The sequence below is a fragment of the Gopherus flavomarginatus genome, chromosome 1 (assembly GCF_025201925.1).
Source record: "Gopherus flavomarginatus isolate rGopFla2 chromosome 1, rGopFla2.mat.asm, whole genome shotgun sequence".
Taxonomy (NCBI): Eukaryota; Metazoa; Chordata; order Testudines; family Testudinidae; genus Gopherus; species Gopherus flavomarginatus.
In genome coordinates this window covers 109,975,127-109,993,159 of record NC_066617.1, presented here as the reverse complement: position 1 = coordinate 109,993,159, position 18,033 = coordinate 109,975,127, and the positions used below count along the sequence as shown (strand labels likewise).

Genomic DNA, 18,033 nt, shown 5'->3' with positions numbered 1-18,033 from the left:
ATCCTGATGTTAGTCTAATAACCTGTGATGATACCACAGTGCACTGCTAGACTAGGGGTGGCGTCCACCCCATTAGAGGCATCATCCAAAAGCTTACACGAAAGCCCCTCCTCCCACTGAAATAGGCAGAAATTACAGGAGCGTGAGACTAAGGGACAATGATGCCCTGGTTAGCATCTCCCTTCCGTTTGGTAACCACAGATGCCAATGTTCGAGGCTGGGTGTTAGCTATGGCTGGTGCATAATGGCTTCCAGGTTTGCTTAAATGCTCACTGCACTACCAGCAGGAAACCTAGGGCTGACCTACACACTGCACCATTGTAACTAAATCGATTTAGTTGCGTCAGTGCCAACCCCTGTGTAGACTCACTTCACCCAATTTACATGAATCCAGGAGTTTATAGAATTAAATTAAACTGGGGTAAGTGCATTTTGGTTTAACACAGGAGTGGGCAAACTACAGCTCGGGGGCCACATCCAGCCCTCGATCACCCATCGGGGAGCAGGGTCTGGGGCTTGCCCCACTCCAGCGCTCCAACTCGGGAGTGGGGTCTGGGGCTTGCCATGCTCCGCATGGCTCCCAGAAGCAGTAGCATGTCCCCACTCCAGCTCCTATGTGCAGGGGAAGCCAGGGGGCTCTGCACACTGCCCCCACCCCAAGCGCCGCCACCGCAGCTCCCATTGGCCAGGAACCATGATCAGTGGGAGCTGTGGGGGCAGCGCCTGCGGATAGGGCAGTGTGGAGAGTCACCTGTCTGCCCCTCTGTGTAGGAGCCGGAGTGGGGACATACCACTGCTTCTGGGAGCTGCTTGAGGTAAGTGCAGCCCAGAGCCTGCACCCCTGACCCCCTCCCGTTCCCCAACCTCCTGCCCTAGCCCTCATCCCCCTCCAGCCTTCTAAACGCCTTGGTCCCAGCCTGGAACACCCTCCTGCACCCCCAAACCCTCATCCTCAGCCCCAACTCAGAGCCCCGAACCCCCAGCCGGAGCCCTCATCCCACCCCACCCCCAACCCCCTTGCCCCAGCCCGGAATCCCCTCCCCCCCCTGAAATCCTCATTTCTGGCACCACCCCAGAGCCCGCACTCCCTCCCACACCACAACCCCCCAACTTCATGAGCATTTGCCCACCCCGGTTTGCCCACCTCTGGCTTAACTTAAGGGGGTTGTGCCTCTGTAACTAAATAGTTTTAAAATTGATTTACTTACACTGATGCCATCTTTCTAGCATAGACAAGTCATTATTGTTTTGCAAAGTGCTCTGAAGAGCTTTGGATTTGAAGTGATTATGTTATAAATGTAAATGTCTTCCCAGCTGGGGCTTAATGGATGTTGACAAAAGCACTTTAAGATCCTTGTGCTCGGTGAAGTACATGTTTGTCTGATGCAGCCAGGTGTCGTGTAATTAAGTGATTTTTATCCCTTGCCATGACAAGCTTCATTTAGATGGTGTGCTCCTTGGGGCAGGAACTCTCTGTGTGCTGTGTCTTTGTACAATGGGAGCCTCATCCCTTTGTGGGTCCCCTGGTTGTTACAGCTGTGTGACTGATGAACAATAATAATAATAAACATAAAAGTGCAATGTTATTATGTTAATGGGCACTCTGGAAAAACTTGGAAGTGAAATTATTGGAGGAGAGGATCACTACGGGCAAGGTTCTTTCTTCTGTTTCATCGATCTTGAAGCAAGAAGGGGTTGTTGTGATAATTTAGTCTGACAGCCTGTATAACACAAGCCATAGAATTCCATCCAGTGGCTCCTTCATCTAGCTCAATACCATCTGGTTGATCTAGCCCTTATGTTTTAGAACAACATCCAGCCTTGATTTAAAGACTCCAAATGATGGCGTGAAAATCATTTACATTGGTTAATTTCCCTCCTTTTATTTCTAGTTTGAACTTTGCTAACTTCAGCTGCCAGCCACTGGATCTTATTATGCCTTGTCTTGATGATTAAGCCAAATAGTCTATTTAGAAAGGTGTTACCGAGTAGACTGTAGAAGAATACCTACAGTGTCCCAAGTCTACACATCTCTTTGATAATCATGTACTAGCTACTAAATCTTAAGTAAACTAGAGTCCATTTTGACTTTTATATTGATGCACCTGTCTAATGCACTAAGTAAAAAAATCCTATCATTCTATTTAAAATTTATACAAAAATACAAACTGACCTGTTCTCAGTATGAACACTCCTAATTTTCAAAAACTATCCCACCCACGCTCACCCCATTCCACTCCCTCAGAGAAAGCCTGGGATAATAGACAGGTCTTGCATGAAACTGGGCTCTGTCATAGCAAGAGAGAGAAGGAGTACATTCCAGAGTCCAGGATCCTCCCCTGAGAATGCTCTGCAGCAGCCCCCGTCTTTGAGCATCCCTGACAACCTCACCTGCTTCAATAGAGCATACAGAGCTGGTGTACAGATGACCAAAGCTAGAATGATCAGCAAAAGTGATTTTTTTCTTCTCTTTTGTCTTTGCTTTGTAGGGTCAAGCTTGCAAGTAAAAATTATACAAACACTGTGAAGGAATTAGAAAGACTTTGGTTTGGGTCTTCAAGTGAAAATTATTCTGAAGGTGCCAGTTTCACTCTAAGTCTAGGACCTAAAGCTAAACAAGTTTCTCCTGTGGTGAAAAGCCCACTGAAATCACTGGAGAACTTGATGCTGGATCCAAGGCTAGACTGCTTTCAGCAGAACATGCTGAGTCCCAAAATAATTATCAGTGGCCCATCTGTGGATCTTAATGTCAAGGAGAGCAGCAACATCATAAGGAGGCAGATAGGAGGCACTCAGAATTTACACTCAGCTGGGAAAGTCAGTTTGAGGAATAAGCCCTTCAGTATCAAGGACAAGATTTCCGAGTGGGAAGGGAAAAAGGAAACGCCTTCTCCTCTGGGCAGTCGGAAGGAGGAGGAGCCAGGAGTTAAAGAGGAGCTCAAGATGCCGTGTGTGGTGGAGAAGATGAGTGGGGAAGTTTTTGGGCCTAGGAAAGTGGACACCAAGAGACTTATAACCTGGGAGTTGGAATGCAAAGGGCTAGGCAAAGAGAATGAAAGAAGAGTTGGCACTTCAAAGAGCATGCGGCAGGGAACAGAGAGGAAAGTGGAAATGCAGGAGAAAGAAGAGGAGATTGATTCCAGTGTTGGAAAATGCAAGGAGGTGAAAGGTGGTAAGTGGGAGGTCCAGAAAGAGAACCTTTCAGTACTGACTCAGGTCAAGAAACTGGAGCAGGCCTTGAAAGAAGGATCAGCAGAATTGCAGCCACAGTTGCCAGGTACTTATTATTCCCCACATTGTCTGCAGGAGAAGGCAGATGAGGGACAAATCTTTCCAGAGGACCAGGAAAGTGTATGTGGCTCTGAACTCAATAAGAGGCTCCTCAGCTTAGACTCAGAAATCAGTGAGCCAATTTTTGGGACTCTGGAAGAGGTGAAAGCATCTCAAGTGAAATGCAAGGATCACAGCATGGAGAATGTGTACACAGAACCAGGGATACCAGAGAAGAAACCCTTCATCAACCCACTTCCAAAGCCCAGGCGAACTTTCAAACATGAGGGAGAAGAGGGATGGATTCCGGCAGCTAGAAATAAGAGAAACTTGCCCCCTCTGCCATCTATACCTCCCCCTCCTCTCCCTTCTTCTCCTCCCCCATCAGCTGTCAGCAGAAGACTATGGAATGGGAAACATAAGAATAATGCTGACCACAGGTATTCTGGCTTTACTATTCTAATGCTGGTACAGGAGTGCTTGATTAATTTGATGGTGGTGTACAGTTCTGCTTCTGAAAAGGGCCTCCACAAAAGTGGCATCATCAGAGTCTATGTTTATTGGGTCTCAACCTTGTTCATTAGTAAAAGGATGCCTTTCTGACTATCCTCTTCCTAAATTCACCCTGGGCTCTGAAAGTGAAGCAGTGTTCTTTCCATCTCAGCAATGTCAGTTATCACGAGCCTGCAGAATATAGTCTGCTCTGTTACACCCGTGCAATCACTGAAGGCCAATAGGTTTCAACAGGTGTAATGACTTTGACATGGAGATCCTATGACTAGTGACAGTGAGTGAGAATGAATGATTCCAGCTTGACTCTCTGATCCCAGGATGAGTTCATGATGTTGCCAGTTTAAAGACAAAACAAACAATCTTTTTTACTTGCAGAATGAGCACAGCTGATCTGAAGCCATTGAGAGATGGTAAAGGGGGGACCTTGCCATGCCATTTTTACCCTGTCATTTTTCAGAGGAGAGCTGCCCTTTCTGCTCAAGTCTGTTCCTTGTTTACTCATGTTTTGCTGGAGGTTGCTCCCCACCTCATTCCCTTTTGTAAATCCAAATATTTGAGTTGTGGGAGAAAACCTGCCTTAAAAATATACTGTTCTTTTTGAGCCTATCCTCTGCAGTGGATCTACCTTAAAAATAAAAATTCCTGGACTGGGAAAGGAACTTAAACGTCTCTGTCATCGACTAGCTAGGATGCTCCACTGCTGTCCCTTCTCATCATTCAATGTTGCATATTGCTGTCCTGCACCACTCATAGGAGGCCTGATTTCTGAAAACACTTACTCATGTTGAGTAGTAATCAGTGGGACTGCTTGTGGAGGAAGGCACTACTTAGGGTATGTCTAGACTGCAGTCAGAGGCGTGATTGCTGCACAGGTAGGCATATCCATGCTAGCTTTACCTGTGCTAGCAGAGTTAAAAATAGCGGTATCACTGGAGCGACATGGGCTTAGTGCGAGCTAGCAGTGCTAGTAGGTACCCGGGGGTCCTTGGCGTACTTGGACAGTCCACACTGAAGACTATGCTGCTGCATCTACACTGCTATTTTTAGCTGCGCTAGTGCAGGTATATCCACCTGTGATGCAGTCAGATCCCAGATTGCCGTGTAAACATGCCGTAGGTCTTGCAGACTGTGGCCCATAGTATTTTACATGTGTGTTAGAATCATTATACACTGAATGAACCATTGCAATCCTGACATTTGCTGGCTAGTCCCTGTCTGGTTTAAACTGATTGTCATGTCGACACTGCTTTATATGTTGTACGGGATGGATCTATGGTGCACTGGCTCCTCCGTAGCTCATGTTGCTGGCTGAGTGACTTGCTGGAGATGAGTGAATGATATTGAATTATTGGACTTGTAAAGTCTGTTTATCTCTATCACTCTCCATCCTATTTCTCTCCCATCCCCTTCTTTCCCCCCTGAATGGCACAGGAAGTCCTATGAGTTTGAAGACTTGCTGCAGTCGTCGTCCGAGAATGGCAGGGTGGATTGGTATGCTCAGACCAAGCTGGCCCTCACACGCACTTTATCTGAGGAAAACGTCTACGAAGACATTTTGGGTAGGAGCTTCAAGAGGGGAGGGGTTAGGCAACTAAAAAGACTTGGGGACCATTGATGAAAACGTGTCACAGTCCAAGGCCTGACCTAGGAGGATGTATTTATTAGGCAAGAGCATACTGTGGTGCATCACACACAAAATATCAGCCAGCAGGAAGAAAAATATTGTGTGAGCGGGTGACCGTGAAATTAAAAAATTGGGTCCCACAATCCCTGGGTCCGTGTTTGTGGCACTGTGATTTATTCCACCTTTCAACGTTAGTGCAGGTGCCTGGGGGTGGCTGAGATTCCATCTGCGCAATTCCCAGGAATGTTATTTTATTATCCTACACTTACATACACAGTGTTTTCCAGAAAGTAGAGCAGAACACATCCTCTGTCCTGAAGAGCTTTGAGTCTAGCTGTCACAGAGCTAGAGTTAAGTGAACCTCTTGGCAGAGTTTAGCTGGAGAGGAAGGAAATCAGTGCTGTTGTATCCTACAGAGGTGGGTCGCGTTATTTGGGATGGGAGAGAGCCACAGGAACCAGCAGGGCATTGCCATTTTGAACTTAGCAAACTCTCATGCTGTTTGGTTAGAGAGGTCTCACAAAGGATATGCATCCCCTTGGGATTTGCTACAGACAAGGTGGAGATGCCCTGTCCTTTCCCTAGTCAGAAGAGATTGGCATTAGTTGTAAATTTTAAAGTTGCTTACCCCTTTTTCAAGAGTTAGGGGGTCCTTATGTGCCCTCTTTCCCCAGCTGGTTTGGGGGCCAAAGGACAGGGGATGCCCCAGCAGCTGCTGGTCAAAGCCACTATGTAAGTGTCCCTTCCAGCTGGAATAACATGGATCATATTACAGGGTTAAAGCACTGGCAAATTAAACAGCCACGCGTCTCTCCCCAAGCTGACAAATTTCAGAATGGGAGCCGTGTTAGTCAGTATCAGCAAAAACAACGAGAAGTCCTTGTGGCATCTTAGAGACTAACAAATATATTTGGGCATAAGCTTTTGTGGGCTAGAACCCACTTCATCAGATGCATGGAGTGGAAAATACAGTAGCAGGTATAAATACACAGCACATGAAAAGATGGGAGTTGCCGTAACAAGTGGGAGGTCAGTCTAATGAGGCACTTTAATTAACAGTAGGATACCAAGGGAGGAAAAATCACTTTTTGTAGTGATAATGAGAGTGGCCCATTTCAAACAGTTGACAAGAAGGTGTGAGTAACAGTAGGGGGGAATTAGTATGAGGGAAAATTAGGTTTTGTAATGACCCATCCACTCCCAGTCTTTATTCAGGCCTAATCTGATGATGTCCAGTTTGCAAATTAATTCCAGTTCTGCAGTGTCACGTTGGAGTCTGGTTTTGAAGTTTTTTTGTTGAAGAATTGCTACTCTTATGTCTATTATTGAGTTGCCAGGGAGATTGAAGTGTTCTACTGGTTTTTTAATGTTATAATTCCTGATGTCAGATTTGTGTCCATTTATCCTTTTGCGTAGAAACTGTCCAGTTTGGCCAATATACTGGCAGAGGGGCATTGCTGTTACCCTACTGTTACTCACACCTTCTTGTCAACTGTTTGAAATGGCCACTCTCATTACCACTACAAAAGTGATTTTTCCTCCCTCAGTCTCCTATTGTTAATTAAAGTGTTTTATTAGACTGACCTCCCACTTGTTACGGCAACTCTCATCTTTTCATGTGCTGTGTATTTATATCTGCTACTGTATTTTCCACTCCATGCATCTGATGAAGTGGGTTCTAGCCCACAAAAGCTTATGCCCAAATAAATTTGTTAGTCTTTAAGGTGCCACAAGGACTCCTCATTGTTCAAGCTGACAAAGAACTCGGATAACATGTTGAAATTCCTAGTCTCCCTACCTTTTGATTGAAAAGGTTAGAGGGAAGGATAATAGTTGTCAAGTGGGACACACTTGGGTTTTTGTTTCCTTTCTGTGTGCTTAGGTTCTGCCGGGCTCTGTCTGGAGTTAATGATCTTTAATTGACCCCTTTAGTCCTGGTGTGGTTGCCATGGAATCTGGAGGAGGAGAGGGCTGACAGGGATGACTCCAGCAAAGCTACAACTTGATATTTCATAAAAGCACAGACTGGGAGACTTTATAAAGGATATACAGCTCTAGGTAGAAAACCCCACCTGTGCATGGTGAGTGGGGTGTTTGGAATGGTTCAATCTGTCATTCTGCCACGAGTGTTAGTGATGACCCACAGATGATAATATGTACGAAACAGAGCGCGCACACACACATTGGAGCTGTCAGTATTAGAACTGCCCCTTTTCTGTATGTCTCTCATACTTAGAGTATGTCTCCCAGCGTGGGTAAACGGACCCATGCTAGTGCACTAGTAATAGCAATGTGAGTGGTGGCATAGGCTAGCTGCATAAGCCAAGCCCTCTGGACCTTCTAGGTCCGGGCTCCGGTGACTCGCTGTTGCCACAATGTCCACATTGCTATTTTTAGCATGCTCACTCGAGCAGAGCTAATGCATGTCTGTCTAGCCGGGCTGGGAGGCATGCTTAGATTGTCTCCCATCTGGCTCTCCGATCTTGCTCAGTATTGTTTATGGAAAGCACTGGAATTCAGTGTTGGACAGACAGGAGGCAGGGTTTGCAGGTACTAGTGGAGAAAACCTGGCTGCCTCCCAGGCCAATTCAGATCAAACATGGTGCCAAAATTTCTGCACAAAGCACTGGCAGCAGGAGGAGAACTGCAGTGTCGCCTTGTCCTGAGTGCTAATTCTCACTGCTCCTATCTCTCCAGTGTGTTAAATGCTGATCAGATAATTACAATTGGAATAATTCACATCCATGAAAAACCTACACCTAAAATAAGTTCTCTAGTTCAGGGATAGTGTGTGGTTCCAGAACATTTGTATGCAGCTTTCTTTGATAGACAAAAGTACTTTTACCTCCCTCACCTTGGTGAGTCCAGACATTGGGTCACTCATAGACTCATGGGGTGTCATAGGAGAAGAGGTAGAAAAGGTCTTGTGATGCTGTGTCCTTGTCTGATGACTTCAGCTGCGGTCCCCCCCTCTCCATTGACCTCTGGCAGGGCAGGCTGTTGCACAGCCAAAGAGGAAATACAAACCATATACAGGATCCAAGCTAAGCTGCAGTGCCTGCCCCAGCATTACTGACCCCCTAGTTTCATTCTCAGCTAGATGTGTACAAGAATAGGAGAAAGAAGGTTGCTTTTAACTAACGGCTGTCCATTGTGGTGGCACGACAGTATGCATAAGGAAAGGGAAGACTCATAATAAATTGCCTGCCCATTCAGACACTTGGGCCTACATTTTCCGTCACTGATTTTAGGTACCCAGACTGAGACACCTAGGGCCTGATCTCTCAGAGGCGCTGAATACAGCGAAACCTCTCTATAATGCTATGTTTGGGGTCCAAAAAATTCCATCGCAATAAAGGCGGGGTCGCAGTATAGCGGGGTTTCAAGCCGGTCAGTTTAAATCAGTGATCCCCAACGTGGTGTACTGATGTGCGCCGCCTAGTGCCTAGTGCTCCTAGTGCCCAAAAGGGAGAGAAGCCGTGGCCCCGCACCTGCCGAGGACAGAGAGCACTGGCGCCCGCAGCCTCGGAGTTCTCTGTCCCCGGCAGGCACAGGGCCGCAGCTTGTGTCCCCTGCTGGGCACTAGACAGGGGCACGTCAATGTCCTGGTGGGCACCATGGCGTTGGGGACCAGTGGTATTAGGCCTTAAAGGGGAGCCAACTTATGATCCCGTTATATGCGATTTCACGTTATGGCGGGGCACGTTATGGCGAGGTTTGACTGTATCTTCAGCTCACTTTTAAGTTAACTGGAGTTGTGGGTGCTCAGCATTTCTGAAGAATCAGGCACTAGCTGTCTCAAGGTGGGCACCTACGAATCAGGGCACCCCAAATTAGCAGCATGAAGCTTATGCACCACTTACAACCCACTTAAATGATATTTGGAAGGCTTAAGTGGGACTTAGATGGAGCACAGATCTTTAATTCAGAGAGAACAGGGAATCAGAAGAATGAAGAGAAGGGATGTTAAGGGCCACGCTATATGAAAACCTTATGACTTCTCCATTGACAGGGAAATGGACTGTAGGACTTAATTGGTCTCTAACTCCTGTGACATAATTCTATGGCTGGATACATCCTGGTCAGGATTTGGATGCAATCCAGTAAGCAGCTGGATTCCCAGAGCTTGAGAGAGGGAAGGGATAGCAAGAATGTTTGAGAACAATTTTTTTTAACCACCAGATGTGGGGGGTGGGAGAAAGCCATAGGATCCCAGCAGAGATTTTGTGGGACTCCTCCAGGATTTTCTGTGTTTCTTACCTATAGCATGTGGCTCTTTGCTGCAGATCCACCATCGAAGGAAAACCCCTACGAAGACATTGAGATGAACAGTCGCTGCCTGGGGAAGAAATGTGTCCTGACTTTCCCAGCATCCCCCACCTCTTCTGTACCTGGCACGCCCCCCAAGGTATCCTGGTTCAACCAGCATGACTTGTGTCCAGTTCCCAAAAGGCTTTGAGTGAGATCCTGCTCTCATTGAGGTCAATGGAGTTTTACTATTGACTTTAATGGGGCCAGGATTTCACCTTTTAGGTTTTAGCTACTGTTGAGGGGAAGTGCCAGAGCGAGAATAGAGAGCCATGAGCACAGGAATTCCCATGTTCACCCTTTGGTATGGTGTCTTGTTTTTGTTTTTCTCACATTGGGGTTAACTCCTAAGCAGCATGCCAGGAGCATTCATCTGGAACTTGCTGAATAATCCATGATAAGATTTAAGGGTTTGTAATTGTCAGTGCTACATTAAGATTTTATGCAAGAAGGGTGTGATACCCGCGATCATGTTTTATTTTGGACAAAATCCTGTTTTGATCCATTTCCTCTGTAAATACGTGTTCCCAGTGAAGCCTAAACATCGTGCAAGCAGTTTGAGAGAAAGCAAGCAGATCACAAAAGGAAGAGTAGCTGTTTGATCTTAACTAAGATAGTAACTCACATATGCACACACATGCTAAGGGCTGTGGTAGTGCAGTGGGCTCGTGTTGGCCTTTCGCCTTAGGAAACCTGGAGTCAGATTTTTACTAGGTTCCAAATGAAAATGAGTTGTGCTCTGATCTAGTCTCTTCACATGTCCAGCACAAAACTAACCGTGGAACTCCATTGCAAAATTTGGTTTCAGGGCTGACCTATCTTGAGGTTCAGGGGCGTTTGCATTTGGAGTGTTGGTCTGGGCCCAGTTCTACAACGAATCCTCACCAGGTGGCAATCTCAGTTTCAATCTAGCGGAACCCCAGAACCGGAGAGCACGGTGGCGTTGCAGTTTAGAGTTGAGGACCAATTGGCAGAGCTACGAGGAAGAAGTTTTACCTGTTCCGGGCTGCTTTGTATTTCGCTCAGCCCTGCTCTTTTAGCCTCATAATTTTGTGAGGGCTACATTGATTCACAATATTTAAAACCAGGGAAAGGCCATTCATTGCTGCAGTGTAAGGTAGCCTCCTCCTCTTTAAAGTGGCACTGGATGCGCCGCCAGTCAAGGCCCAGCAATCTGATCAGCATCCATAGGCAATATGTAATCCATTTTTGCAACTGTTAAGAATTGTGAAGTGAAGCATCTATTGCCCCCTCCATTAGGAAGGTCCTGTTGGATTTCTGTTGATAAATTTGGTTAAAGGTAGCAACCAATTCCCTGTGGTTTCACTGGGAAGTGCTTACTAGAATTCCTGGCTAGCTCAGACAGCCTTAACAAGTGCACCCTTGGAGTCCTACTTTCTTGAGGACTCCCCCATCTCACGCAAGTGCTGCAACTCTGTCTGATGCTGTCTTTCTCTTTAGCAATGAGACCAGAGGAGGAAGTAAATGTATGGTCTGAGCCTCTTTCTGGAAGCTTGTGATCCAGTGAAGGGCAGCCGTGCTGTCTGCCTCCTGTGTCGTTCCAGTTGCTACCTGCCCTAGCCTTAGACCAGGGTTCTCACAACCAATTTTTTGGTGACCTCAGAGTGCAGCCACCAACTCTTGCTGGAGGCTGCTCTGACAATTTTTCCTAAAATACTTAATTAACTTTAGGAAAAACAAATAAATATGCACATATATGCTTCCAAATCATTGTAATTTAATTTTGTAGGGTTTGAGGTTTTTTTGCAGACTCAATAATAAAAATAATGTACAGTTGTCACTATTCTTTATGGGATCTAAACAGAATAGAAATCCAAATAAGGTGCTTTGCACATTCTTCTCTCTTCTTGTTGTTTCTTCAGCTTTTCGGTAGCTTTTTAAAAATCGTGATAGCTAGTAAGTCTGCTGCTGCGAAGAGTAACATTTGTATGTTTGTTAATATCGTTTTTCACAGCTTCCCAGCTAGCTAGTAAGTCTGCTGTGAAAAGTGATATTAATAGACATACACATATCAATTTTCACAGCAGACTTACTCAGCCCTGGCAAGCCAGAAGTCCTGGACAGGGAGGTGGGTAGGGGGACAGCAGTGTCCAGGAGCAATGGGGGGATGAATGGGTGACCAGTGAGGCAGCAGGGGCCAGGGGTGATGTGAGGTGTGTGAGCCAAGGGCTGGCACGGCCACCGTATGGCCAGAGTCCAGAGCCAGAACCCAAAGACTCATGACCTGATCCTGCTGCCCACCACCCCAGGGCTGAAGCCAGGACTCACCACCCCTAGCAAGGTGGGGAACTCACTGGTTGCCTGCTCCTCTGGCGTTTGGGGCTCCAGAGTAGGGCAGGGACCAACCCCTGGTGGTGGCCCTGGGGGAGGTTCCACTGCTTTGCCACCCCACCCCCACTGACCAAGAGGCTGTCGTGGCTGCAAGAAAAGCCCCTGGTGGTTCCAGTGGCTGAATTTGAGAAACGCTGCCTTACACTGTCCAGCTGCCTCAGGCTCAGCCCATGTGACAGTAGAAGATCATGCTAGTAACAAGTAATATTGACAGCGGGGGTATAAACTCAATTTTCCTTACCAATAGTACTCGCCATGCTATCCAAACTACAGATATTGTTATTAGGGCTGATTTAAATTTTTTCCAAATGTTGACATCTTTCCCCCTTCTACCCCCCAAAAAATGTTGCTGTTTTTCAACCAGCTTCTAGAGTGATTGAGATTTTTTAGAAAATGTGAAATTGCAATGAAGTGTTCTTTTGAAAATGTGTCTGCATTTTTTGATCAGCTCCCTACCCCCAAAGGTAAACTGTAGCATGGCTGTAGAGCTAATCTCTTCATCACAGGTATTTGGGATGGAATTCACACCTGTGCAAAGGGCACATACAAGGACCCATCCACCTCTTAAGTCCCACTCAAGCTCTCAAAATGGGACTGAACTATTGCATAGGCCTTGTGCTGGCCCTCTGCATGGGGATGAATTTAATCCTTATGGCTCCCCTGTCAAGGTCATATCTAGGAGCTGAAATAACACAGTTATACTGCTACATGGTTCTTAACACAAAAAATTGCTGTCCGCGTTGGTCAGGAAAAATGTGCTGTTAACACCCTGTCTGATAGCCAACATAATTTCAACTATAGCATGGACCTTACTGGACCCAAATCATGGTAGAACCCTGCCCCATCCCATTCCACCAACCCAGAACTGACTAGGACTGTCTGAGAGGCTCCCCACCCTGAAGACCCATCATACATAAATCAAATCATTGGGTTAATGGAAGAAGCAGTGGAGACCAGTCTCCAAAGGAGAAGCTTATTCACCCTCTCGGAAGCCGTGAAGAAGCAGACGGCTCATTTTTGCCCCCAATTCCTTCCTCCCTGGAAGGTGTTCCATTCCTGGGAGGGGGGTGCAGAGTAAGCTCTTCAGGGCAGGGATTGTCTCTGTGGGTGTACACCACCCAACACAATGAAGGGCTGATCCTGCTCGAGCCTTCTGGGTGCTGCTGTGCTATAAAGAAGGAGAATGCGATAAAAGTTGTTACCAAGAGTCATTGCACTGAAAAGCAACTTGCTTGGATTTAATCAGAGAGCTGAATTTTAAATCCATTTGAATTAACTGCTTGTTATCTAAACAGCACTGGCCTAACTCTGTGCCTGTTGACTCAAAGGCAGAACTCCCATTGACTTCAAATGGGAGCAGAATTAGGCCAACGCTGAGTGCGTTTGAAAATCCCACTATCACAGGAGTGAGTTGAACTTTGACCCTCTTAAAGGCCCAAGCCTCATCCTGTGATATACCAACAGGAGAAATTGTAGGCACTGGCCAACTCTGATGATGTGAAGGTAAGCTGCACCTTCACGCCCACACATGGGTTCCTGTAGTTTCACTAAGTAAAAAAGTTACAAATAGTAGAGGGATTAGAACTGGTGAGGAGAGAATGTTCCATGACTTCCCTCTGTATTCCTTCCTCTACTTCCTCTTCACGCTTCCCCCCAAAGTGTCATTTCACAGTGGCCCTATCTCTCTCTGGAGCTTCTCCCAGCATTGTCCAGGAGTTGTTCTCTAGGATATATGAGGCACTCCCTCCCCATGAGTATGCTGCTTTGGCACTACTCCCAGCTCCTTTGGTCTGGGGAATTTAGAATCTGAACATTGATACTATAATATACCAGCCTGTTGGGTTGCGACTGAACTTAACCAAACACTTACTGATGGGCTTAGGAAGAAACTAACTTCCATTGCTGTCCATGATAGGGTTTCTTGCACCTTCCTCTGAAATATTGTCTTTAATTGTCTTTCACGGTAGTCCTATGTAAACCGTGACAGCCATGCAAATTTCTGCCAAGCATACTGGTAAGCCGCATCTGCCTGTGTGCTAGCCATGTGCTCCAGCTCACCTAATTGAAATTAGTGCTGTCACGTTTCCTTGAGAAGTATAATGAGATAGAGTGCTGTGTTAATGTATTTCCTCTCCTCTGTTCTGTCTCCTTCCCCAGTTGCTTTCCAAACCCATTTTCTTTCGACAAAACTCAGAGCGGCGGAGTTTCAAACTGCTGGACATACGGAAACTGAGCCGTGACGGTACTGGGTCCCCTTCCAAAATCAGCCCTCCCTCTACCCCCAGCAGTCCAGATGATACCTTCTTCTCCCTGGGAGATTCTCAGAATGGCAAGAGGAGAAGGAAGATTCCCAAGGTAACGTCAGGTTTCCCCCCCCCCCCCTTATCCTGGCTTCTCACATTGATAAAAATGACTTTTTGGTGCAATTTCCAATGTCATGCCCATAAAATTTAGGAAGAGTTCTGGGCTATGACTTGATTTCCATTAACCTTTCACAGTTAGTGCTACATATTTTCTACATCCCACCCACCCTTTTTCTCATGGGAAAAGGGGTCCAAAGATCTCTGCAAGGTCTAAAGCAGTGGTTCTCAACCAGAAGCACATGTATCCCTGGGGACACACAGAGGTATTCCAGAGGGTACATCAATTCCTCTAGATATTGATCTAGTTTTACAACAGGTACATAAAAAGCACTAGTGAAGTCAGTACAAACTAAAATTTCATACAGACAATGACTTTATACTGCTTTACATACTATACACTGAAATGGAAGTATAATATTTATATTCTAGTTGCTTTATTTTATAATTATATGGCAAAAATTAGAAAGCAAGCAATTTTTCCATAATAGTGTGCTGTGACACTTCTGTATTTTTATGTTTGATTTTGTAAGCAAGTAGTTAAGTGTCATGAAACTTGAGGTACACAGGACAAATCAGACTCCTGAAAGGAATACAGTAGTCTGGAAAGGTTGAGAACCACTGGTCTAAAGAATGGGTTTTTTCCTCTCTGTCATGTCCCACACTACTGTGAGGGATAAAACAAGTAAAAAAAAAAATCAGAATTAGAAATTTCAACTAGATTTTTTTAATGAAATTCAAATGTTGATAGAAAATTGATGATTTTTTTTGCAAAGAATGAATCTTGGTTTCCAACCATGTTTAGTGAAGGGCATGGAGTGCAATGGCTCCAATGAAGGGCCATGTGTCCAATAATTGTTACCTGGTGATAATATATATTTTCTTTCAAGATATTATTCACTAGCTGTCTCAGTGTGCTGTAAGAGTTCCAAGCAGGGGTGTGATCTCATGTAAACAAAGGAGACAAAACTGGAATTCAAGCTGTGTAGAATTTTGTTGGTTTGTCTGTAGTTATAGATGTTTTCTTTAACACTTCCTGTTTAAGATTGACTGTGATTTCATATATCATGACACTATTTTAGATTTAGATTGGAGTGTAGTTGGGTTCAATTCAAGTGAGGCTATGGACCACGTATTGAATGCTTTCAAAACATGGTTATTTTTCCTGCTCTCAGCAAGGCTTTGGCAAAGGTTAGCAGTGTTAGGCTGCAACTGTGTCTCTGAGCAGACAGTCTTCCTTTGGGAAAATGTGTGCTTGTGTATATTTATGTCTTCTGATAATGTGTTCTCATGTGTACAAATTTAATTGTGTACATATTGTGGGTGTGTGAGAGAGAGAGAGAGCATTCACATTTCAGGATGTGCATGTGTGTACACAAGTTCACAATAAGTGCCATGGAGGGGGAAGTTAAGGGGTGTGAACTTATTGGTGAGTGTAATGCTGTGTGCCCGGGAATAAGATTTACTATATACATTGAAGTTGGTACCAACATGAGAACCAGGACAGACAGCTCGAGATGTGAAATAAATGATCTATCTTAAAGGCTTTTGTTTAAAGCATTTCTGACCAAATTTCTACTAAGTCAGTAAGTCCAGCACCTCTTTATCATTGTCGATTACACAATCGTTGTTGTCCAGGGTCACTCATAGGTGTGTGTGTACTAGCGTAGTAACAAAGCCAAACTGTTAACATAACACGTTTTTGCTTCTTGTGGCCCCTTCTTTTGCCTCTCACAAGATCCCATCTGCATGATGTGTTGTGTCATGTTAGGCATCCATTTCATATTTAAAAGTATCAATAATTGAGCTGTGCCCCTGGGGTTGATGGGACGGGATTTGCTTGAAATTGTTTTTTAAAACTCTCGGAGCTGGATTTTCAGATCTACCTGTGTGTAAGTTGCATTCTGCCACCTTGTTGCCATCCCATACCCAGGCAATGCTTTGGGCCAAGGTAGATCAGCCTCAGGTGTGCTATATAGCCTAGGAGCCACTGGTCTTAGATGACAGCAAGAGCTGATCATGCCCCATTCATCCTACTCCCAGGACACCAACTGGACCAGCTGATGGCCACAAGCCCCCTGGCCTTGAACTGGCTATAGTGACTTCAAACCACTTGGGGATTTCCCTACACCAGGGGAACCCCCATTTGCCCTGTGAGAGTCACTCTCTGCCTGCAGTGCGAAGAGGGATGATGAGCTGACCCCTTGAATCTACAGCCCTGACTAGTCTACGGAAGGGACTGCACTAAAAGACTTGTTTTAAAAGCTCATTTTAACAGCAGTTTCAGCACTGATTTCCCCCATGTGGAAAATGTATAACGTGTCTAAAGCATTTTTTAAATAAGGTTCTCAGTAACCTAAGTAGGTTTTCAAATCCTCCATAGGTCTCTAACATGCTTTCTGTAAGAGGTGTTGAGAACAGTTTAACCCTAATCTTCACTGGTGATCTGTTGTTCTCGAATCCACTGGGGTGGGGAGGGCTGGTCCAGGGGTTGGCCCAGGGGGACTCATTGTCAACAAAGAGTAGACAGGGTCATAGTGTTTATGGTACCTATAGGGTCTAGTGGTGGGAAGGTTGTTGACCAGGATTAGGAAACTGAAAATTCCCTTTGGAACAATAACATTTTCATCTCCCTTATTGGGGAAAGGGCACTAACCCTGTTTTCTGTCTCTTGCTTGCTGAGCAGCTGGTATTGAAAATCAATGCCATTTATGAGGCCCGAAGGGGAAAGAAGCGTGTCAAGAGGCTGTCCCAGTCTACGGAGAGCAATTCAGGGAAAGGTAAATGAACTTTGACCAAAGCTGCGTCTTTTTGAGAGTTTCTACCTGGCTTGCATTTTTTGTGATGTACAGTATGTTTTCTAACACTTTGTCTGGTTTGGTGTAAAAGGACTGGCTGGGGCTTCCTTTATGAATAGGGCTCTACTAAATTCACAGTCCATTTTGGTCAATTTAACCATCATTGGAATTTAAAAATAATAAATTTTATTATTCCAGCTATTTAAATCTGAAATTTCACGGTGTTGTAATTGTGGGGGTTGCAGTACTGCTACCCTTATTGCTGCTGCTGGCGGCAGCGCTGCCTTCAGAGCTGGGCAGCTGGAGAGCCGTGGCTGCCGGCTAGAGCCCAGCTCTGAAGGCAGAGCCGCTACCAGCAGCAGCGCAGAAGTAAGGATGACCTGGTATTGTATTTCCACCCTTACTTCTGCACTGCTGCCTGAAGAGCTGGGTGCTCAGTCAGCAGCCAATGCTCTCTGGCCGCCCAGCTCTGAAGGCAGCAGCTCAGAAGTAAGGATGACATGGTGTGGTATTGCCACCCTTACTTCTATGCTGCTGCTGGCGGGACGCGCCCTCAGAGCTGGTTGCCTGGCCAACAGCCACCACTCTCCGGCCACCCAGCTCTGAAGGCAGGACAGAAGTAAGAGTGGCAATACTGTGATCCCCCCTAAAATAACCTTGTGACCCCCCCACAAACTCCTTTTTGAGTCAGTACCCCCAATTTGAGAAATGCTGGTCTCCCCCATGAAATCTGTGTAGTATAGGATAAAAGCACACAAAAGACCAGATTTCACGGAGTGGGAGAGACCAGATTTCATGGTCCCTGATG

The 18,033-nt window shown here is 45.7% G+C and overlaps 1 protein-coding gene across 2 annotated transcripts in view; it reads left to right on the top strand.

Annotated features, from left to right (window-relative positions):
* DENND2A (DENN domain containing 2A) overlaps positions 1–18,033 on the top strand; it is an 87,275-nt gene that overhangs the window by 39,070 nt on the left and 30,172 nt on the right. For both annotated transcript variants that reach the window (XM_050918103.1, XM_050918113.1), the window contains exons 3-7: positions 2,490–3,710; positions 5,215–5,342; positions 9,694–9,815; positions 14,225–14,422; positions 17,114–17,207. In XM_050918103.1, coding sequence (XP_050774060.1) covers positions 2,490–3,710; positions 5,215–5,342; positions 9,694–9,815; positions 14,225–14,422; positions 17,114–17,207 — 1,763 coding nt within the window. The remainder of the gene's footprint in view (positions 1–2,489; positions 3,711–5,214; positions 5,343–9,693; positions 9,816–14,224; positions 14,423–17,113; positions 17,208–18,033) is intronic.